The following is a 23,195-nucleotide window of genomic DNA, read 5'->3' on the forward strand; positions in this document are numbered from 1 at the left end:
GGTTCAGGGGGCAATTACTTTTTCACACAGGGCCATGTAGGTTTGGATTTTTTTTCTCCCTAAATAATAAAAACCCTCATTTAAAAACTGCATTTTGTGTTTACTTGTGTTATCTTTGACTAATAGTTAAATGTGTTTGATGATCAGAAACATTTTGTGTGACAAACATGCAAAAGAATAAGAAATCAGGAAGGGGGCAAATAGTTTTTCACACCACTGTAAGTGTGACGCATGCAGGTGCCAGATCTTTAATTCGGAATGAGGTGCAGAGCGCAGCCAGACTGGGGCAGTGATCTCTGTATAACTAATTCTTACACTTCTCTAGGAGTTCTCTAGTTTTATTATTTTTTCTCTCCACATTGTGTGGTCTCCTTTTTTTCCTGATTCGCAGCTTATCTACCTGCTTATGGGCATCCCCAACAGGCCTACCCTACCGATATCTGGCCTAAAATTGGGCAGATATCGTTTAGGCAGGTTTGATTTTTCCAACGGATTGGGTACCACATTGGAACGTTGATGCGGTCCTTGGTCTGACTGCTTCTATGCACGCTGTTGTAATTTGATCGTTTAGGTGGGAATATTGGGAGAAAATACTTACTGTGTAAGGCCACCTTTATGCCCTGGCTTTTTGATATAAATGCAACTTGTGCTTGACTACAGTAAATGCAGGCCACTGCACTTTTCAGCACCACCATATTACAGAATAGTACAGTCCAACTAGGGGCCTGCAAAGCTTTTTATTTGGTTCCAGCTATTCCATCACATTACATGAAAGCCTCTATATATGCCATAATCTGCCAAATACATAGAGCAGGGGTCGCCAACCTTTCTTACTCATGGGCCACAGTCAAATGTAAAAAGACGGAGAACACAAGCATCATAAAAGTCCATGGAGGTGCAAAATAAGGGCTAAGCTTGGCTATTAGGTAGCCTCTATGCACACTATCAGCTTACAAGAGGATTTATTTGGTAGTAAATTGTGTTTTTATTCAACCAAAATTTACCATCAAGTCAGGAATGGGGGCACTGAGAGCAACATCCAAGGAGCTGGTGAGCTACATGTTGCTCACAAGCCACTGGTTGGAGACCACTGACATAGAGCTAGATAGCATGGTTATATAGATACAGGATCCATTATCTGGAAACCCATTATCCAGAAAGTTCCAAATTGCAGGAGGGCAATCTCTCATAGTCCATTTTAAACAAATAATTTAAAACTGTACTTGATCCCAACTGATATATAATTAATCCTTGTAAGGCAAAACAATCCTATTATGCATCACTGAAGAAGTCTAAATTATTTTTTAGTATGAAGGTATGAAGATCCAAATTACACAAAGCCCCCTTATTCAAAAACCCCAGGTCCCAAGCATTGATCACATCTGAATTGTTTGATTTATAATTTTACACCGAGGAGCACAGGAGTAAATGAAAGAAAAATGTGTCTTTGTCCCAAACATTATGGAGGGCACTGCATGTATGTAACCATTTATTGTACAGTACTGCAGAATATGTTGGTGCATTATAAATACATGATAAAAGTAATTTGCTTGGGGCATAATCCCTAAATTACATGTAGAATGCAACTCAATTACAAATTCGATAAATCAAATATAATGATTAAAAAGTACTAAGGTGTGTTTTATCATTTAAGTACATTAAAGGAGCACTAAACCCTAAAAATGAAAATGGCTAGAAATGCCATATTTTATATTATAAACTGGCTGCACTGGCTTAAAGTTTCAACATCTCCATAGTACTAATGATATAGGTTGTTACAGTTGTCACAGGAGCTCCCCATCTTGGATTCTGTCCCCCCCCCCCCCCCCCAAGCAGAAAATGAGGGTTGTCTGTCATATAAGATGATGCTACAGGGCTGATTATTCAATTCTGATGTAATTGTCCTGGTTTTAGATCTGTCATGTAATGTGAATCTAAATGAATTACTAATCAGCTTTTTACTGTTACATTTATACTCTATCTATGCATTATATTTTGAGGGTACAGAAACCCAAAACATAATGCACAACATTTTCGCCCTACTTCTTTAGTTAGGCTTTAGTTCTCCTTAACAGTGTAGTACTGATTGTAATCTTTATAAAAAATTAAGGTTTAGGTCCCATGGAGAGATTAGTTGCCTGTGATAGATCTCTGCTACCATGGGTAATGTCTACTTATCGCCTTCAATTTTGTGCGACTTTGAAAATCTGAAGCGATACAGATTTCCCCAGCAGATTCCCTTTCGGAGACATTAGTAGCCCACTATAGCAGAGCTCTATCGCAGGAGACTAATATCTCCGTGGGACATCAGCCTAAAGTAAACCAAATGTTAAGTTATATACGCCTCTTGGACATTAGAAAAAAGTTTCAAGAATATCCTTCTAAGGGTTTCTTCCCTTTTTATTTCTGTGCAACCATGCCTTGACTTCCTTCTGCTTTCTGTCTCAAGTCAAATCTAAAACAGACATCTATAAAAGACACTATGTCAGAGCAGACTTATATAGGCGTGTGTTTTATATAAAACTTACAACTTAATGTCATCAATAAACTAACTTGTCCATCTAGTCTGTATATATAAATGAAATGTTTTAAGAACATAAACTGCTTTACAATGCATTTAATTTTACAGAGCTGCTGAAAGGCTATTAATCTAATTAACAGCAATGTTTTACTGTCTCACTCCCTACATGTGATTGCTCTCTCTAGTCATCCCTCTTAAAATATATCCTGCATTACTGCCCCCTGTTGTCAAAGTCACCTCAAAATAGAAAACAGTAACTGCATCAATCAACCAATAAAAAAGGGTCCAGTTTAAAAAAATGTCTATTTTCCCCAATTAAAGGGGAAATTAAATTATGATGCAAAGAGTAATATTCTGAGACAATTTGTAATTGGTCTTCATTTTTTTTTATTTGTTGTTTAGCTATTTTGTTTTCAGTTCAGCTCTCCAGTCTGGAGTTTCAGCTATTATTTGGTTGCTAGGGTCCATATCACCTTAGCAACCAGAGTGTGGTTTGGATAAGAGACTGGTATGAATAGGAGAGGGTCCAAATAGAAAAGAAAGTTACATAAAGTAACAATAAAACTGAAGCCTCACAGAGCAATAGTTTTTTGGCTGCTTGGGTCAGTGTCCCCCATTTAGTAACTGCAAAGAGTTGGAAGGCGGCGGCTGCAAATAATTAAAAAACTAAATAAATAATGAAGACCAACTGAAAACTTGCTTAGAATAGGTCATTCTATAACATACTAAAAGATAGCTTAAAGGTGAACCACCCCTTAAAGGGCTCTGGCACATGGGGGAGATTAGTCGCCCGCGACAAAACTCCCTGTTCGCGGGCGACTAATCTCCCCGAGTTGCCTACCCCTGACATCCCACCGGCGAACATGTAAGTCGCCGGCGGGATGGCAGACGCGGCGGCGCGATTTCGCGCATACCGTCGATTTCCTGAAATCGCCCCGCTGCGTGTGCCATCCCGCCGGCGACTTACATTTTCGCCGGCGGGATGGCGGGGGTAGGCAACTCGGGGAGATTAGTCGCCCGCGAACAGGGAGTTTTGTCGCGGGCGACTAATCTCCCCCGTGTGCCAGAGCCCTAAAAGAATTAACACATTTATCAAAGTCAACAGCAGTGTCAACTTGTCATACAGTGTTTAGCTGCTCAAAGCAGGCAAATGCCATTCTGTTCTATGGCAAGATAGCAGCAGCACTGGGCACTCTCTCCAGTCTGAATCCTGACTCCCTGGTGCATATCACATGCAGGGTAAAAGGATTAAGACGATTATTTCACTGCACTATTAGTGGTGAGACACAGGCCTATAATTGTAATAAATTGTACACCTGTCTACTAAGTACTGTGCTGCACTGTTTTCCTTAATAATTTAGCCCCGTGGCACCTTTAAAAATAAAAAAAAAACTCCCAAGGGCACAGGAAATGCAATTCTTAGCAACTTTCCGATATATAGTAATTACAAAATGTCAGTGGCTTTAAAGGGACACGGTCATGATTTTTATGGTATACGTTTTATTTCTAAAATGCATGAGCTTTCAGAAGGAACCAGCGTTACACATTAGAACTGCTTTCAGGTAACCTATTGTTTCTCCTATTCCCATGTAACTGGAGGAGTCCCAGTTGGACCTGGGTTTTTTACTAATGAGTGCTATTCTGATATCTACTGGGAGTTACTCCAACTTGCAGCTCAGCAGTAAAGTGTGACTGAAGTTCATCAGAGCACAAGTCACATGGATGTGGCACCCTGGGAAATGGCTAGGCCCATGTGAAATTTTAAAATGAAATATAAAAAGATCTGTAACGGACTTCAGTGAAGGACTATTCATGTTTTCCCAGGACTGTATTCCTTTAAAGTTATTTGTAAATAACTTTAAAGCACTTTTTTCCTGTCTGTTTACATTCTCTGCACTCCTGAAATTCTACTGCAAATCAGCAGATTAACAGACCTGGAGGAGACTTGATTTGTCAAGACTCAAAACCAGAGAACAGAGAGGTTCGGTAAATAAACACATCCATAATCCACTATATTTTCCTCACCTTTCTCTAAAAGCATCTGATCAAGATAAGCATTTCTTCAGCATTACTAAGGGCTTGAAATTTAAAGCACCACTATACCTCAGCTTTCTATCTTTCTTGAAAATATAAAATGAGGAACATATAAATATCACCCTTTCTTTGTTTTTATTATATTTTACAAAGGTTTTACTGACTTCGCTTTCTTTTAGACTTGCCTAAAGATGGCCATACACCTGCAGATTTAAGCGGAAATTCAGACCTTTCACAACGATTATCTGCCCAAGTACGGGGGCCCTCTGACAGGCCTGATCGATAACTGCCAAAAATCAGCCAGGCGTCAATCGGGCAGGTTTGATTTTTCCCATTGGACTGAGGACTGCATAGGCCTGTTGATGTGGTCCTCGCCCCGATGGCCTGTATCTTTGGTGTTATGATCCACTCGTTCGGTCCTACAGCCAAATGATCAGAATGTCCCAATATTGCCCATCTTAGATCTTGTCGGGCCAGCTTTTTACTCTATAGGTCACAAGCTGTTTGATACCAACTTTTTGTTGAAAAAAAAAAAAAAAAAAGCAATAAAGCAGGGAAGGTCACAAGAATTGTAAGCAGAGCACAGGCAAGGATCTAAACCAGAAACAACCAACATAACCATGCTGAAGCAGGGAATGAAAAACCAAAGACAATAAACTGGTGGCAAAAACAACTTAAATAAGGAAACTATGACAACAGCACCAGAACTTAGTGGCACCATGATGTAAATGTGCGTGCCATAGTGCACTAGAACAAGCGTGGGACAATGGTTGCGCTTTGGGAATAAGCACAACCAGTTCTTGAGACTGGAGTGGACAGAGGTGATAGAATGCGCTGGAGTCTGCAGCGGTTCAGGTACCTGCGGGTTTCCCACAAAATTCGAATTATATCACTTCTGGTCTGCAGAAACAGCACTTCCTGTTTAGTAGTGGTCAGTGGGTTGAGGAGTGGGTTGCTGATTAGGCAGTTGCGAGTCGGGTAGCGGGTCCAAGCAGGTTAAGATGTGCGTTACGGGTTGGGTCGTGAGTCACGGATTTTTAAAAATTGTTTCACGCAGGCCTCTAGCTGGAGGAACACTTACTGTATATACTCGAGTATAGGCCTAGATTTTCAGCACCCAAAATATGCTGAAAAAGTCACCCTCCACTTATACTCGAGTCTGGTGCCATAATGGCCCATGGCCACCTTCTTAACCAGGCAGCTTCTTTAATTTTATTTTTAAACCCTAACAGTCTGTTTGCCCCTTTAGTTTGCTGTCCCACTTTTTTTTTTAATCCTGAATTGTCCCCTTCTCTCTATGCTCTACCCACAGGCATCCTACTATAGCTGCAACTTTTTCACCTCCAGTTGCTTCATCTACCTTTCTCACCTGTCCCATTCTGCACTAGACATTACACTTTATATTCTATATAAACTATATATAGTTTTGAAGAATTTTAACTCTTTGTGTTTTAACTTGGTTGCAGATTGAGCTATGGGGGTAGTACCCTTAAGGTATTATTGTTGATACCATATTGTTTGTTGACCCTCTTCTCCACTTACAGAGCTAGTTTACATATTTTTTAGAAATATTTAAAAACATATACCCCACCGATGCCTCAATTAATGTAATTGTATTGGTATTTATTTTGATTATTGAAACTTAGCAGTAGCTGCTGCATTTCCCACCCTAGGCTTATACTCCAATCAATAAGTTTTTCCAGTTTTCTTAAGTAAAATTAGTTACCTCGGCTCATACTCGAGTATATACCGTATTACATCTATTATCGGAGATGAACTGCTTAAACTACTGAATACAGTGCTATTTTATTTATTTTATTAGAAATACACAAGGGTATGGGGGAAAAAGTATTCTATATCTATGCCAAAATTATCAGAGAGCATCTGTTCACTATCTAGTTCCAGAGGCCTTTACCTTTTTATGAGCAGAGTTTAAAAGTTCCATCTGCTAGGAAGCTAGGATATGATGATGATGACACTGTTACTTCCTATTATCCTGTACAAGGGAAAGTTGAATGTAAGCCATATAGGTTTCCAAAATGAACAAGAAACAACTGCAATGTAAAAAGTAATTTGACAAAGGAAATCGGTCCAGTGGCCCTTACAGATGGAAAAACAACTTATTATATTGGCTTTTTCTACCTGGAGTCTTTTGATTTTGATGAATTTCATTAATTTGAATACATTTCAATTTCTTTATCATCTTTATGCATCAATCCTTTAACCTGTAAGGTTACAAAAGAGGTTTCCCAAGGAAGCGCAACTCTTAGGGACACATTCATTCAAGTACGAATCACGAAATCTGCTAATTTCTGATGATGATTGCAAAAGTCACGAAAATTCTGTTCATGTGAATACGAAGATTTCGTACTTACGTACTGAAATGTTCGTATTGAAATGATTGTTTGCGAATGCCGATCTGATAGGCACAAAATTTTTGTGTCCGAATGATCGTAAACGGTGGGAAAACCTTTCTGACTTTAAACCTCCAGTGCATGATTTTGGAAGCCTCCCATAGAACTCAATGGCACTCTGCAGCTCCAACCTGGCACAAGGAAAGTCACGAAACCAAAGCTTGAATGAATCCAAAACTTTCGTACTCGTTGCGACAAATACGATGTTGTTGCGCAAATTGTTGCAGAATACAAAAAAGTTGCGCAAATTGATGAAAATATTGCAGAAAATACACAAAAGTTGTAAACTTTAGAAAAAATACTATTTTTTTGTAATTGGAACTGTCGTACTTTAATTAATGTGCCCCTTATTATTGCTATTTAACCACTTAAGATTTAGGGGCAGATTTATTTAAAAAAAAAAAAAATCTGAACTGGGAATCCTGAAGATAAGAGCCTAAGCACCTAATCCAGAGAGTTGTTCCAGTGGTCTTGTTGATCTTCTACTTAAAAGAGTTGATTGAGTTGTTAAATTAAGGATTATCAGAATCTTAAGTTTTGTTTCTTTTATAGGGTTAACAGTAACACCAAAACACCTGCTGGATCACTTCAATTCTAGAATACAGAAGAAGTTAGGCAGGTTTTTTACCCAACCAAGAGAAAAGCAAATATGATTAGACAAATTTCTGCTCTTTTCTATAACCTAGGCAAATTAAGTTCACTGCAAAAGAATTTTAAACATAACAAAAGTATAATTTGAAATATGTGTGTTTATACATTAAATTAACTTCTGATTTATAAAGAAATCTAAACTGGCATTTTTTCTACTTAAAATAGTGTACAATTTAGTTGTCCACAAGTCACATCAATAACATAGAATAAGAGTTTTGGAAGGCTATAAGGTGCATAAACACTCAATGTGTAAGACAGTGTAAGACTGTGGGAGCATCAGGAAAAAAAAAAAACTACAGTGTGAGTTGCTGATTGATACAATAAACTACTGATAACATTACCCTGCAAGGTAATTTTATGCTTTGTCTATGGACAATATCGGTATGAAATCCTATATTTACATTTTAATATCTGTGGTATGGAAGTAAAAAGACAGCACATTAGCAATTATATGCATATATTATTATTATGCATGTGCTTTATTGTGTTTATATTGATCGCTTACATCCTTTTTTAGGCCTTTATAAACGTGTTTTTATGTGAAGGAACAAGTTGTAAAAAGTGACTCGTGAGCATTCTCACCTGGTTTTGCACAAAACCAGGACATTGACGATTGTCCCTTTCACATGCCGCCGCCCCCCCCCCCCCCCCTTAACTACAATATTAAAAAAAAATAGTTTTTGTGGAAGCTATGAGCAACTATACAGTTCAGTACACTGTGTGAATCTCTAACAATTCTTAACATTAAGATAATGCATCATGCGGTGATAGCTTATTAAAAGTAAAAAGCAATGTCACACAGGCCATTTTAATTCATGCATTATTCACAGAGAAATGTGGTAATTAAAACTCTCTGAACTGTGGGCTGTAACCTTACTGTTTATGAGAAATTTGACTAGATATGAATACTATCAAGTAGCAATGAAGAGTCTATAGCTCTCTTGTGGCACGCTAAAAACCTAAAAGTAGGGATGCTTAATGTTTAGGGGCCATCTCCTTTATATAGCCATATAACACAAAATCTCAGCTACTGTAGGCAATTATTTCATTATTTTGATTCAGTACTACTTCCCTCTAAGGCAGGGGTAGGGAACCTATGGCTCGGGAGCCAGATGTGGCTCTTTTGATGGCTGCATCTGGCTCGCTGTCAAATCTTTAATAAAAAAATATGGGGGGGCGTGGCCTGCGCTCGGTGGATAGAAGATGTGTTCTAAGCCTTAGAACACGTCTTCTATCCGCCCAGCGCAGGCCACGCCCTCCTCTGCATCGCATCCGCATCAGGCATCCTTGGGACCCACCCTACCTTGCCCCGCAGCATCCGCATTTTAAAATATGTGGTGTTTATGGCTCTCTCAGCCAAAAAGGTTCCCGACCCCTGCTCTAAGGCAACTGTGATGCTGTCCCCCCTGGGGGTGGGGCTTTAGGCAGCAGACTAAGCCTAAGTTAGTGAGAGATTCGGGGAGATAATTATTTGCTGTCCTAGAAACACCTCATAACCCAGCTTGAAGGTCAGTTGGGCTAAGATCTGGAGCAAAAATCTGTTGACTAGATATTCTTGGAACTATGGCTGATACATAAATGTTCTCCCATATCTGCACATCTACCTTGTATTATGCAGTTAACTCCAGAAAGAACGGTTATTGGAGTTCACGGGTACAAATCAAATGTTTTCCCCAAGCAAACTTTTTAAATTTTAAAAACACAAAAATATTTCACCTAAAACTCTTATTTAACATTATTCACAGTTCACCAAACACAAAACATGATTTCAAATAATGAGGTGAGAAATCACAGCTTATTAGAATAAGAGTAGGAAGAGTGGGAAGAAACATCTAGAATTATTAGAGCGATGAAATAGAACAATAAAATCTATTTATATTCAGTTGCCATTTAACTTCTATAAAGCTGAGATATATTGTATACTCAAACCAATGAAATCTAAGCATAAAGCACAAAGCACTATACAGCCCTGAAAGAAATTTGGATAACCTGTCTAATATAAAACATTCCCAATGTCAGTACTTTAGGGTCATAAATTATAATTGTAATAAATGAACAATCACCTGTCCTGCCATTTTATCCCCACCAAATTATCTTAGTCAAAATGTCCCACTGCATTGGTTGTGTGTCCTAGGAGGTCGCTATGTTATAAAGCTGCTCCAGTAAGTGGCAAAGAAGAGAAGCTTGTTCAAGTGAAAGCTTGCAGTGTATTAGCCCTGTGCTGCTTGTCTCCTAGTCAGGTCGGCTGACTGCAAGCCGCTTTCCAATGCATAATGGACCAAGTGCTCAAAGGAACAGTAACATCAAAAAATTAAAAAGTGTTTGTAAAGTAATTAAAATATAATGTACTGTTGCCCTGTACTAGTAAAACTGGCATGCTGCTTCAGGAACACAACTATAGTGTATATAATGAAGCTGCTGTGTAGCAATGGGGGCAGCCATTCAAGCTGGAAAAAAGGCACAGTTTACATAGCAGATAACAGATAAAACACCATAAACAGAGTTTATCTGTTATATGCTATGTAACCTGTGCCTTTTAGGGCTCTGGCACATGGGGAGATTAGTCGCCCGCGACAAATACTTATGTACATGCATAAGTCGATGCGCCCGGTCAATGCAGCGCCCATCGCATCAGTCCTAAACTAGTTTAAAAGCAATGTATCCACACCTTGCTATTTAACTCTCTTAAATTATGGTACATAAGTATTTGTACAAAAACTGCAACAAATTGTGTCCTGTTTTCAACTGAGTGCAGGTATTTTCCCTCAATGTCTGTAGGGTTGTTAATCCACTTTTTTCATGCATGCGTTATTGTCATTTTGTATGTTAGGAGTGCTGAGGCAATCTAGATGTATATGTATTCACATACACATACCATAGATATTGCTGTAAAAATACTGCAGTGTGACCAATGTTAATAAAATAAGGGCTCAAACTTGTATGCCATACAACATAACCAAATGGTTATCCGCCACTGCTTGAGGAGCTTATCGTGCAATCATTCGTAACCATAAACTACTGCCCACAAACTGCAGTGTCATGATTTTTAATACTTTTATACTTTTATCCAAGTGTATTCTCAGTAACCCTTTTTAGGGGGGGGGTGAAAAAAAAGGAGAAGTGCTTAGTCGGATTATAACAGTTAACGGTTTCATTTCTGGACATAAAACTTACAGTAGACTGTTCAAAACTGCTTGCTGATTGGGTGCTACTGGCAACTGTGCTGTGACAGTTAGCAGCCATAAACTTTTTAAATTACAGCCCAATCTTTAACCCCAACCAGCCTTTCTGGGTTTCATTCTTCTACAAATACAGTGGTGTGAAAAACTATTTCCTGATTTCTTATTCTTTTGCATGTTTGTCACACTTAAATGTTTCTGCTCATCAAAAACTGTTAACTATTAGTCAAAGATAACATAATTGAACACAAAATGCAGTTTTTAAATGAAGGTTTACGTTATTAAGGGAGAAAAAAAACTCCAAATCTACATGGCCCTGTGTGAAAAAGTGATTGCCCCCCTTGTTAAAAAATAACTTAACTGTGGTTTATCACACCTGAGTTCAATTTCTGTAGTCACCCCCAGGCCTGATTACTGCCACACCTGTTTCAATCAAGAAATCACTTAAATAGTAGCTACCTGACACAGAGAAGTAGACCAAAACCACCTCAAAACTAGACATCATGCCAAGATCCAAAGAAATTGAGGACAAAAGTAATTGAGATCTATCAGTCTGGTAAAGGTTATAAAGCCTTTTTAAACACAGAGGCGGCGCTCAAATCAAATAAATGTGATAAATTAAATCAATGATTATTTATTAGTTAATTAAAATAAAAAACATTCATATATAAAGATACATCTTGGCATTAAAAATAAAATACATCAATACATAAATACATGAAAAATATAATCAGAGATATATTATACAATTTGAAACCCTAGAGTGAATATGGGTCTAAAAATTCCTAAAAGGAGAAATATAGATAATCGAGGGATATGGTCTTTAATAAAATTACAAATAGTAAGTTCAATATAATAGGGTAACTATACCTATATCCTAATCCATAATAAGAGAATAAAAATTAACTGCTATAATATCTAGTCACCGGATGCAGTAATTAAAAGATATAAATAACCCCCATAGGGAACTAGCTCCCAAGAATACCACCCAATAGGTAGGAGAAGCCAGAAAGGATAGTAGTAGTAACAGTACTGAGGATAAGTGTTCTAATTGATAACCAGACTCCTGGTGTATGGAGTAATAAATAGCGTTACCAATTGCTATATATTTTACATGCAGACACCACTTGCGAGCTGGTATATGATAGGTAAGGAGAAAATCCCCCACGCTTAGAAATAAACAAAGTGACACCCTCTGTCCCGGCCGGGAACTTACTCAGGTCACAGTGAGTTACAAGCCTTCCGGAGGATCGCGCTCCTACACGCGGCGCAACGCCGTTGCGCTCCTGATGATGACGTCACTACTGTGAGCCAAGAATCGTCACTACAGTGAGCCAGGAATCAAGCTACGGGTCCTCCTAGGTTACAAAATCCGACGCGTTTCGCGCACCTGCGCTTAATCATGGATTAGTCTATCACGGGGATCACCTTTCATTTATATACCCCTCAGTATTACATAGACCTACCCCCTTCCCCTGCTGCAAATGTTAACCCTTGGGTGGTGATCCTAAAATCTAATAACCATAAACCCTACAAGTTGACCTATAAACTTATAAATACTGGCTAAATAAAATGATACAGTCACACAAGGTTAAATGATCTACCTTCCAAGAAAATAATATCAACAACAATATCTACAATAAATATCAAATAAACCATAATAATTATATGATATCTGTATCTGGTAAATGTATTGCTATATCATATAGAAACATATACAATACTCTTTAGCAACGCCTAATATTAAAGTTTAAAAGCGGTTCCCATAGTTATCCCCAAGCCATTTCTAAAGCTTTGGGACTCCAGCGAACCACAGTGAGAGCCATTATCCACAAATGGCAAAAACATGGAACAGTGGTGAACCTTCCCAGGAGTGGCCGGCCAACCAAAATTACCCCAAGAGCGCAGAGACAACTCATCCGAGAGGCCACAAAAGACCCCAGGACAACATCTAAAGAACTGCAGGCCTCACTTGCCTCAATTAAGGTCACTGTTCACGACTCCACCATAAGAAAGAGACTGGGCAAAAATGGCCTGCATGGCAGATTTCCAAGGCGCAAACCACTTTTAAGCAAAAAGAACATTAAGGCTTGTCTCAATTTTGCTAAAAAACATCTCAATGATTGCCAAGACTTTTGGGAAAATACCTTGTGGACCGACGAAACAAAAGTTGAACTTTTTGAAAGATGCGTGTCCTGTTACATCTGGCGTAAAAGTAACACAGCATTTCAGAAAAAGAACATCATACCAACAGTAAAATATGGTGGTGGTAGTGTGATGGTCTGGGGTTGTTTTGCTGCTTCAGGACCTGGAAGGCTTGCTGTGATAGATGGAACCATGAATTCTACTGTCTACCAAAAAATCCTGAAGGAGAATGTCCGGCCATCTGTTCGTCAACTCAAGCTGAAGCGATCTTGGGTGCTGCAGCAGGACAATGACCCAAAACACACCAGCAAATCCACCTCTGAATGGCTGAAGAAAAACAAAATGAAGACTTTGGAGTGGCCTAGTCAAAGTCCTGACCTGAATCCTATTGAGATGTTGTGGCATGACCTTACAAAGGCGGTTCATGCTAGAAAACCCTCAAATAAAGCTGAATTACAACAATTCTGCAAAGATGAGTGGGCCAAAATTCCTCCAGAGCGCTGTAAAAGACTCGTTGCAAGTTATCGCAAACGCTTGATTGCAGTTATTGCTGCTAAGGGTGGCACAACCAGTTATTAGGTTCAGGGGGCAATTACTTTTTCACACAGGGCCATGTAGGTTTGGATTTTTTTCCTCCCTAAATAATAAAAACCCTCATTTAAAAACTGCATTTTGTGTTTACTTGTGTTATCTTTGACTAATAGTTAAATGTGTTTGATGATCAGAAACATTTTGTTTGACAAAGATGCAAAAGAATAAGAAATCAGGCAAATAGTTTTTCACACCACTGTACCCAAGTAAGCAAATGTGCTGCATGATGCAAAGTACTTGAAGCACGGGTACCCTACATACCAAAGATGCGCACTGCAAATTTGGAGGACCTTGAAATTAGAGATTTTTCACAGAATTCCTGGTTAATACCAACACTTTGCTCAGCAAGAATATTTTACATTACTACAGGTATGGGACCTGTTACCCAGAATGCTTGGGATCTGGTGTTTTCCGGATAAGTGATCTTACTGTAACCTGGATCTCCATACGGGAAGTCTATTAAACTTTCCGAATAAAGGGTTTTCTGGATAACAGATCCCATACCTTTACAAAAATAAGGTCATGCCTTGTTTTTATTGAAAACCTTTCCTGTTGCCATGGTCACTGTATTGTCTCTGTCTTTCTCTCCAGACCCCATTCACTTAGTCTGAAATTCAAACCACTTCTTTGTTACTAGGGTAAGTAAAGTAAATGAGACACATACTTAGATTGTAAGCTCTACGGGGCAGGGACCTCCTTCCTACTGTGTCTCATACCACATGGCACACACACACACACATATATATATCTTTATTGTATTTATTTATTATATCACTTGTCCTCCCTGTGTGTAATTTTGTATTCTGTAAGATTGTACAGCGATGCGTACCCTTGTGGCGCTTTATAAATAAAGTTATACATACATAAACCCAATCTGATAATAAATTTAATTTCAAACTAAGAGGACACGTTGCTATTAGAATAGTCCTTTACATTAGTAAAATAAAGATATAAACTATTTGTAAAATAGGTTTTTTTTTTTTTTTTTTTCAATATATGTGTAACTATTTCTCTTTAAATAACGCAGAAAAAAAATAAAACGAATGCCCCACTGGGGGGGGGGGGATCTCGGCCTCAGCGTGCAGGCTGAAAATCTGCCCTGTGTGACATTGGCCTTAGTTTTATTTCTGCATTATTTAAAGGGAAACAGTCACATGTATGTAAAAAAAAAACAAAAAAAAAACTGAAGATGTTTACAACATCAGCTGAAATACCAACCAAAATAAAATTGCCACAGGGGACACGAGGGAACAAAATCTACATGGTTTTAGCTGAAAATCACATTGCAGGGCTACTCACAGCACATTCCATTACAAAAGCCCATAGTAGTACAGTACAGTAGTAGTATTGATTACAAAGAATTCCTGGTTTGCCCCAACAATTTGCCAAATTCAGCTTAATTTAATAAATATGCTAAATTGTTTCAAATAGGATATGTGATTAACATGACAGGATGATATTTTATAAAGAAAACTAGGTCAGCAAGCAAACCTGCTGTATTTTGGAAGAAACTAAACAGATAAAGCATACCCTAAAACATACTAAAAAATCAAGAGCAAAGTGATTTCTAACTTTTGGTTAATCACTTTCTCACAAACATTATACATCGTCACAAGATAAAAATACAAACGCCATTTGTATTTACGTCCCTCTAAACATACAGGGCACACAAGATGCATTGTTATACCATCTTCCTTTGACCTATGATTTAAGATATAGCAAGAGTTGTTTATGACCTCCATGCACGAAAACTTTCCCTGCTTTACTTGACTCTTTGGTCAATTACCATCTCTTGATCAAAAATTAATTGTTACAATGGAAAATATGCTAAAAACTGCTTGCCAACGGCACTTAAAGTTCTGTCAACATACAATACACATATCTGAATATTGCAATGTTAAACATATTCCCATGTTAAACATGAGTTCACATCTTCTCCCACAAGCAGACATGAGCTGCTGCAGCTTTTTTAACATACACAGAACCCCAAGTAAAACAATTACTACACCACTGTGTAAAAATTCCATATTTCTTTGTAAAATTCTAATCAATTAATTCAACAGTGTCCCAAAAATAAACAATTTTTAGAAAAGATGCTAAAATGTAATAAAAATCAATTGTACCTGGGACTGACTGGGTTTTTTTTAATTTGCAAAATATATAGATATGGCACCCATTATCCAGAATGCTCAGGACCTGGTGTTTTGCAGAAAAGGGATCTTTCAAACTTGATCTTCATACTATAAGTCTTCTAAAATAAAACCAAATAAATAAACCCAATAGGATTGTTTTGTCTTTAACTGATTATATCTTAGTTAGGATCAAGTACAATTTACTATCATACATAATTACAAATAGAAAGAACATATGTTTTAAAATTCTGAATTATTTGCTTAAAATTGAGTCAATGGGAGCTAACCTTGCGTATTTTGGAACTTTCAGGTAACAGGCTTCCGGATAATGGATTCCATAACTGTTTATCTTTTTCATCAGTCTTCTTGTCTTTCTGTTTTGGTTCGCTGACCAGAAATTTAACTGAGCGATATCTGGTTGCTGGGCATTGCTAAAACCAGTAGATTAATTCTAGTCAAAATGTGCATTACTTTTTTTTACCTACATTTCTGTTCAGGCACCCTGCTATTCATTTGTCATTTAATCCACCCCAAATTGTCTTGAATACTTACTGTGTACATCATACTAAAAGATAATATTGTCAAACATCCTCTTTACCAGAACTCAAAAGTAAAATGCATGGTCCAATGCAGAAGAGACAAAAATATGCAAGTCACTTACATATTACCAATAACATGTCAATAACATTAAGAACTGGCTTAAAAGTCCAACTAAGTAACTCACTCCTGCTCTGTCTCAGTTTTCTTGAACTCAATAAGAATTGCAGCATTATGCATTTTATAGTGTCAAAGTTTTTTTTTACCTGCAACTTGTCCCACGTGATTGCCATGGAAGAGAACAGGGCCGCAATACCAAGAGTTTTGCTGCTCACCAATGCAATTACTAAAGCTTGGCAGAAAAATGTCTGAAATCACTCCAGGTTCCACTGCCCTAGAAGTTGTATCTAGCTTAAGAAACTAATCAGAACTCTAGGCAAGGCAGCTATATTTCAGAAAAATATGACATCACCCTTTTAGAGTATTCCATGACCCATCAAGCCATAAACACAACAGAATCTATAATCCACACAATAATGCTTTTGTATTAGCCTATACAAGCAATTTAAAATGTGTGAAGAAGCAGACAACAGCTTTGTCTAAAATCCAGAACACCTAACTAAATGGAAATAAGCTAAATATAACCCAATGAAATGTGTATGAACTTGGTCTGTACATAATGGAAGTGTAAGCTGCTTTGTAGTCTCAAGGGTGCAGTATGGTAATAGGAAGGAAATTTTCACAATGTTATAAGGTTTATCTGGAGTAGATACATACCTGTTAAGGTTACAATAAATTAATGCACTGACAAATGCAAATAGCAACACTTAGGGGCATATATATCATACATTAGCTTTATTCATTTATGAGCAGTAGTGATAGTTATCATTCGTAACTACAGACGGCTCTGTTCTGATTTCTAATTATTCTACAGCACCATCATGTAACTGAAATGACAACAAAAAAAAAGCCGCCCATAGACTTACATGGTGTTAATATTAACACTATGCTCACTCTCCTTCTAAGACTATAGCAGTAAGCAGAAAAAAATCTGTACTGCCCTGTAACTTGACAGTCCATAGAAAACACTGCAATACAACTTCTTTTGGCTAGTAAACACTTTGTGTATACAAATTAAAGTGGGGGGGGGGAAAGAAATTATAAATTAATCAATTCTTGAAACACTTTACTGATTGACACACTTCTTCCCATTATGCAGCCTTCTCAGGTGTTTTTCAATTATAGCTGCCAATGGCACAGGCTGGATATCTCTGCAATGGCCTATAATTACTTGCCAGAAGTTGATGGAGTTTATTGGTTATTGCACTGCAATAGGCAGTGTGTAAATATTTTACCAATAGTGTCACAGGGTGTCAGCCTCCAGGGACATTCCAGAGATGGATATAGATGTGCATTTGTACCTTACAAAGATTACAAGGGAATGAAAAGTCATGCTCAGGAACTCAACAAATGTCCTGCATCAGGGCAGGTAGGAAGTCTATGAACAAGTTAATAATGGTATTTGATGATGCATAATTTATTAAAAAATTCATTTGCCATTACACAGTAGCTAATCAGGTACAGGTTTAAGTGACATGTATAAAACACTTTTTCAGCACATCTGTGTTGCCTACGACAGGTCTCAAAATAAGACTGCTTGATTACATTTAAGGTTTTATAGGACTGGCTTAATAAAAACATAGCTACTATGGATTTTCCTTTACAGGAAATTTCCTTAACTGCCTTTGCTGATATTTTCAGATCATATGGGTCATGGAGAAGTTGGGAGATCCCTGCTCCGTGAACAAAAATGAATTCTTAACATATCACCGAGTCCCAGTTAGATTGGTATAGAGAGCACCCCCACCAAAAATATGGTGTAACGCCGTCAGGGAACCTGTAAAAAAAAGCCCACTGCGTGCAAAATGTAAATGATTCCAAATTTTCACAATACTGCTGCATCTATCCAAATCCTAAGTAATACAAGAATAAACCAGGGCAGGATCCAGGCAACAGAGATCCAAATCCTAAGTAATACAAGAATAAACCAGGGCAGGATCCAGGCAATAGAGATCCAAAACCTTAATTCAGCCATCCCTATAAAAGTAGGTGTCAACAAGTGACCCACACCCTTGTAAAGAGGTTTGTGAGAGCTAACATTTTATTTATTGGTCTGGCTTTTTTCCTGGTATATCCAGGATACTATAACTGCAACCAATTGTAGTTCAACACCACTCCGGGGGTCAGTAGCTTGACATGCCAATAACTGGAGATCTTGGAAGCTTTTACCCTAGCTAGACTTTCATGTATGCTTTTCAAGGTGCAAGTGATGATGAAGCCCGTTACAGACGAGCCTGCCCTATTTAGCAACTGTGCATGCAAGGTTTCACAGGAAGGAGCACATCCTCCCTGAGCAAGCAGCAAGCTGCAAAATAACGATGTGCACCATTAAGAGGAAGTGACAGGCCTGACAGTGACAGGCGACCAGAACAAGCCCTTGCCAGGCAACCACTTCAAATCGCAATGGCTGACGTCTTGGCACTGCAACTAAAGATATGCAACTTGCGGCCCTCCTGCCAGCCTCAACTACATATGCCGGCATTCTCATCCAGCCGTTGTAGGAGTATAGAAATAAAGGTGGGTCTAAAATGTAGGGGTATTATGGAAAAGAACACACAGAGTACAGCTGTCCTGCCTTTCTCACCTGTTCGCGGAGCTTGAGAAACACCATGGTGTTGGGGGGGTCAGGCAGCACTGGCAGCCTCTTCCACCTACCCCCGCATGCAGCTACTTCAGCCTTACGGTGGCTTCAGGCCGAGGCTCGGTGAGAAGCAGAAGGCAAGGAACAGCGGGCTCCTTTCGCACACCCCTCCCCCGTATCGTTCTGCCGCCCTCTTCCTTGAAACTCAACCAACCACACAGCGGAACTCCCCCTCTTGCTGCTTCCACAGCGTACCGCCAAACCCGATGAAAGCAATCTTCTGATTGGCTCAAAGGAAGGGGCGGAACCCCCGCCGTCAGTTCGTCATATTGATAAATTTGAAAGGAGAAAAGAGAATGGTAGCTAGCTAGCGCGCTGCCGCCACTGGGCTACGGCGTAGCACGGTGTGCTCACATCCTCCTCTAGGGGGCGTGCGTGCGTGCAACTAAAAAGGACTTTGTTTTATTGAACTGAACCGAATATCTTTTTTTTCCTCGGATGGAAAGGCGTAAATAAGGGGTAAAGTAAAACGTGAGGACAAACCAAATAACGCTTGGGTTTAAAGCAAAATGAGGTGGCCGTGTGTGGCACGGAATGGATGACGTAACGATTGCAGCGTTCACCTTTAGTAAGTTGTGGGCGGGGCGGTAGTTGTTGGTATAGAGGTGAGTTGGTGGGGCTGTTCCCTCGCTTGCTGTGGTAGGGTCAGGTCATGGGGATACGAGTAATGGACGCGGCTTCATGGGGTGCCAATATCAAGTGTCTCCGTCACAGAGAATTGTTAGTCTCCTGCATACAGATGTAATGTGCAGCTTCGTCTTATAGAAAAATGTGCTTTACTGACTGACTTGTTTTGTGACATTTCTTTTATCCAGAAAAGCAGCAGCCACAAAGCGCCCTTTACGGACATAGGAAGTTTCATCCTGTGTTATGCCACCATTGCAGAACTGGAGCCAAAAGGCATGCAAAGGGTATTCATTTCATTCTTCATTTTTCAGGAAAAAAGTAGCAAAAAAAAAAATTTACATGAATGGAGCAAATATTGGAAAATCCTATTATAATTATCCTTCTACCAATAAAGGTTTTGGAAGCCTTCCCCACTGCCATATTCAGGGACTGATTCCAATGTAGTCTGTCCTTCACTCTTCCTGTGACTGGGAGGCCTGAGATTCAACCATGTCAAAATCACCCACCCAATCCCCAGTGTAGGTCAAGTCGGTTTTTATTGTCATTCCAACCATATACAGTACAGTACAGTGAAACGAAACAGCGTTCCTCCAGGACCAGGATGCTACATACATGCAACACATGAATTAACAAACACAACATAAATGTAACAACATAAATTAAAAATATTGTGCAAAAAGTTGCAAGAGCAGTTCAGGTTGGTATGAACAATTGTGAGATAGTTTTAGATCAGGTGATTTTCATGTGTGTGTTTGTCAGTTCAGACCTGATGTTATTTAGTTCGTCTGAATGATTTGTGTGTGTGTCCAGTCGTGTCCAGATGCAGCCAGTGGGTGGCATTCTTCTGTAGGCCTGAACTTTTATAGCTATCCCATGAATTCAGGCTGGGCAGGTTCAGTCCAAGAAACAAAAACTATGTACCATATTATTGGATTTTCCAGTTTCCTGTCCCTTCTGCATATCAACGTTATCAGTACTACCATCAATTAGTAGGTCGGCAGGTTTCAAATTGTCTTCTTTAAGGGCTCTGGCACACGGGGATATTAGTCGCCCGCGACAAAACTCCCTGTTTGCGGGCGACTAATCTCCCCGAGTTGCCTTCACCTGCCATCCCACCGGCGACTGGCACGAAATTGCGCCGCCGCGTGTGCCATCCCACCGGCGACTTACATTTTCGCCGGTGGGATGGCAGGTGAAGGCAACTCGGAGAGATTAGTCGCCCGCGAACAGGGAGTTTAGTCGCGGGCGACTAATCTCCCCGTGTGCCAGATCCCTTAGGCTAATGTCCCATGGGGAGATTTAGTTGCTGCGATTTTTAACAAGTGAGTTCCAGCGACAAGTCGCTTTTATTTCCTAACGAGATTACTAGAGATTTCAACAATGGAGGTTTTCTATTTCCCACAAATCCAGGTGTCATAATTCCCACCCACAATTAGAAATTACATTCAGTGCAATGGGGAAATCGCAGTGCCTTCCCGCTCAGTGGGTTTTAATTTCAGTGATTCCAATAGTTTGGGTCTTAAAGCGATTCTGAGTCATAAGTGATTTGAAGTAGTATCATCAGTTTAGGTACTGGCTTTTTATATTCTCTATGTAGAGACAAAACGAGCGACTTGTTGCTGGGACCCGCTTTTTAAAAATCACAGCAGTTAATTTATCCATGGGACATTAGCCTTAAACCTCTTCTACAGGCCCAGAATGGCAATCTGTGGAAGTGCTACTGTAAGGGTAATGTCCCACAGAGAGACTAGTCACCCACGGATTATTTTTACTGCAGCAAAAAATAGATAATGTGTAAATATTGGAAACTTGTTTTTATTAATTTTAACAGAATTGCTTATCCCCTTTAAGTAGAAAACTAGCTGTTCTGAAGATGACTGTCATGATAAAAAAAAAAAGTCATTTACAATGCGTGAATCTTTTACACTTCTGGCAGATGTAATAGCCAGCAAAAAGGTCATTCTGTGTGACAAAAAAGGAGATTCCCTTAAAGGGGACCTGTCACCCCAAGAAATAATTCCAAATTCTATTGTGTTTCTCAAGCAAAATAAACTTCACTCACACTAAATAAATAATATAAATGTTGTTTTCTTCAGTCTTGGAATTACACAATCACTGCAAGTAGGCTGGTGCCAGTTTGTGGGCACTGTTATTAAGGCAAGCTTTGTATCACCCCAAAATCTTGTGTAGGTGCCAGAATGGGGGACCTGATGCCCAGGCCCATACACTGGCTACACAATTAGATGGTTAGGAGGGAGGGGTAAAGGGAGAGCTGATTGAAAGTTTAAGTACTTGTCTGCCCCGCCTCTATGCCTAAGGCATAGAGGCGGGGCAGGCAATATATGATTGACAGCTTGGATTTTTAAATGCCTTTATAATGGGTTTGGATGTGTTAATATAGAAATGAATGGGTTTGGGTTTCTTGTTTTATTTGAAAAGTACTTTTATTATACAGCTTTTTATGTCTGGGTGTAAGGTCCATTTTAAAGGAGAAGGAAAAGTTAAGTCACTTGGGGGTGCCAAAATGTTAGGCACCCCCAAGTGACTTGAATCGCTTACCTTCTACCTTCTGCTGGTGCCCCTGTATGGAGAGAACAGCACCAGCCCGGGGTAGCAGCGATTGCTTCCTCCTTCCTTCTTCGTTGCGTGCGCATGCGCAGTAGAGTGAAAAGCCGAACTTTGACAGAGAAGTCGGCTTTTTCACTCTACTGTGCATGCGCCAGACTCAAAGTCGCAGCGAAATGAAGGAGGAAGCGCATCGCCCCAGGTGCCCTGGACTGGTGCAGTTTTCTCCTAACAGGGGCACCAGCCCGGGGTACGAGGTAAGCGATTCAAGTCACTTGGGGGTGCTTAACATTTTAGCACCCCCAAGTGACTTAGCCTTTCCTTCCCCTTTAAAGGACATGTAAACCCCACACACAGAAATTTAATCAGTGAACAGCCTCTTTGAAATCTGTCAATACCTGCCACACTGGTTGATAGTAAGGCTGCAAAATCCCCTTAATCACTTAGATTTGCTTCTCCTCCTGTAACCCACTCGGCCGCCTCCCTCAGGAATTTGCTTTGGCTGTTGGCTTGTGGGCATGCTCAGTTGTTCTAATCTCAGATTACTAAACACGCCCCCCAGTCTAGCAGCCAGTGAGGAGATGGCATTGCTGGTTCCCAGAGAAACTCGGCTCTAGCTGTCTGTTTTCATTTTTGTCTCCTGAGCTCAGCTCAAACAAAGCAGAACTTTTATCAAAGACAGTTGTGCCTGTGTGAGCCTGTATTCTTGAAGAAATGTATGCTGAATAAGGGTCTCTGTGTGTGTGTGTATGCTGTTTGCAGATTTAAATGTATCCAATTATGTATCAGAGGAAAAATGGCCACCGGGTGAAAGCTGCTATTTGGTTTAGGAAAATGTGATGGTGCTGGCAAACGGAGGGGATATATTCAGTACAAATTATGCCATTTGGGTGGGGGAGATGTGCCCAACTGATATACATTGTAGGCAAATGTAGGCTTTACATGTCCTTTTAAGGCATTGATAAGGGGAAAGATCCCAAGGAGATACATTTGGGCAGAAAACAGATGTCTTTTAGGGCTCTGGCACACGTGGAGATT

At 39.5% G+C, this 23,195-nt stretch overlaps 1 protein-coding gene across 1 annotated transcript in view; it reads right to left on the minus strand.

Moving 5' to 3' along the window:
• Positions 1–19,194, minus strand: part of ankrd28 (ankyrin repeat domain 28) — an 81,848-nt gene extending 62,654 nt beyond the window's left edge. Inside the window, exon 1 of the mRNA XM_031904540.1 lies at positions 18,909–19,194. Coding sequence (XP_031760400.1) covers positions 18,909–18,935 — 27 coding nt within the window. The 5' untranslated portion in view covers positions 18,936–19,194. The remainder of the gene's footprint in view (positions 1–18,908) is intronic.
• Positions 19,195–23,195: the final 4,001 nt, after the last annotated feature.

The sequence above is a fragment of the Xenopus tropicalis genome, chromosome 6 (assembly GCF_000004195.4).
Source record: "Xenopus tropicalis strain Nigerian chromosome 6, UCB_Xtro_10.0, whole genome shotgun sequence".
NCBI classification, from domain to species: domain Eukaryota; kingdom Metazoa; phylum Chordata; class Amphibia; order Anura; family Pipidae; genus Xenopus; species Xenopus tropicalis.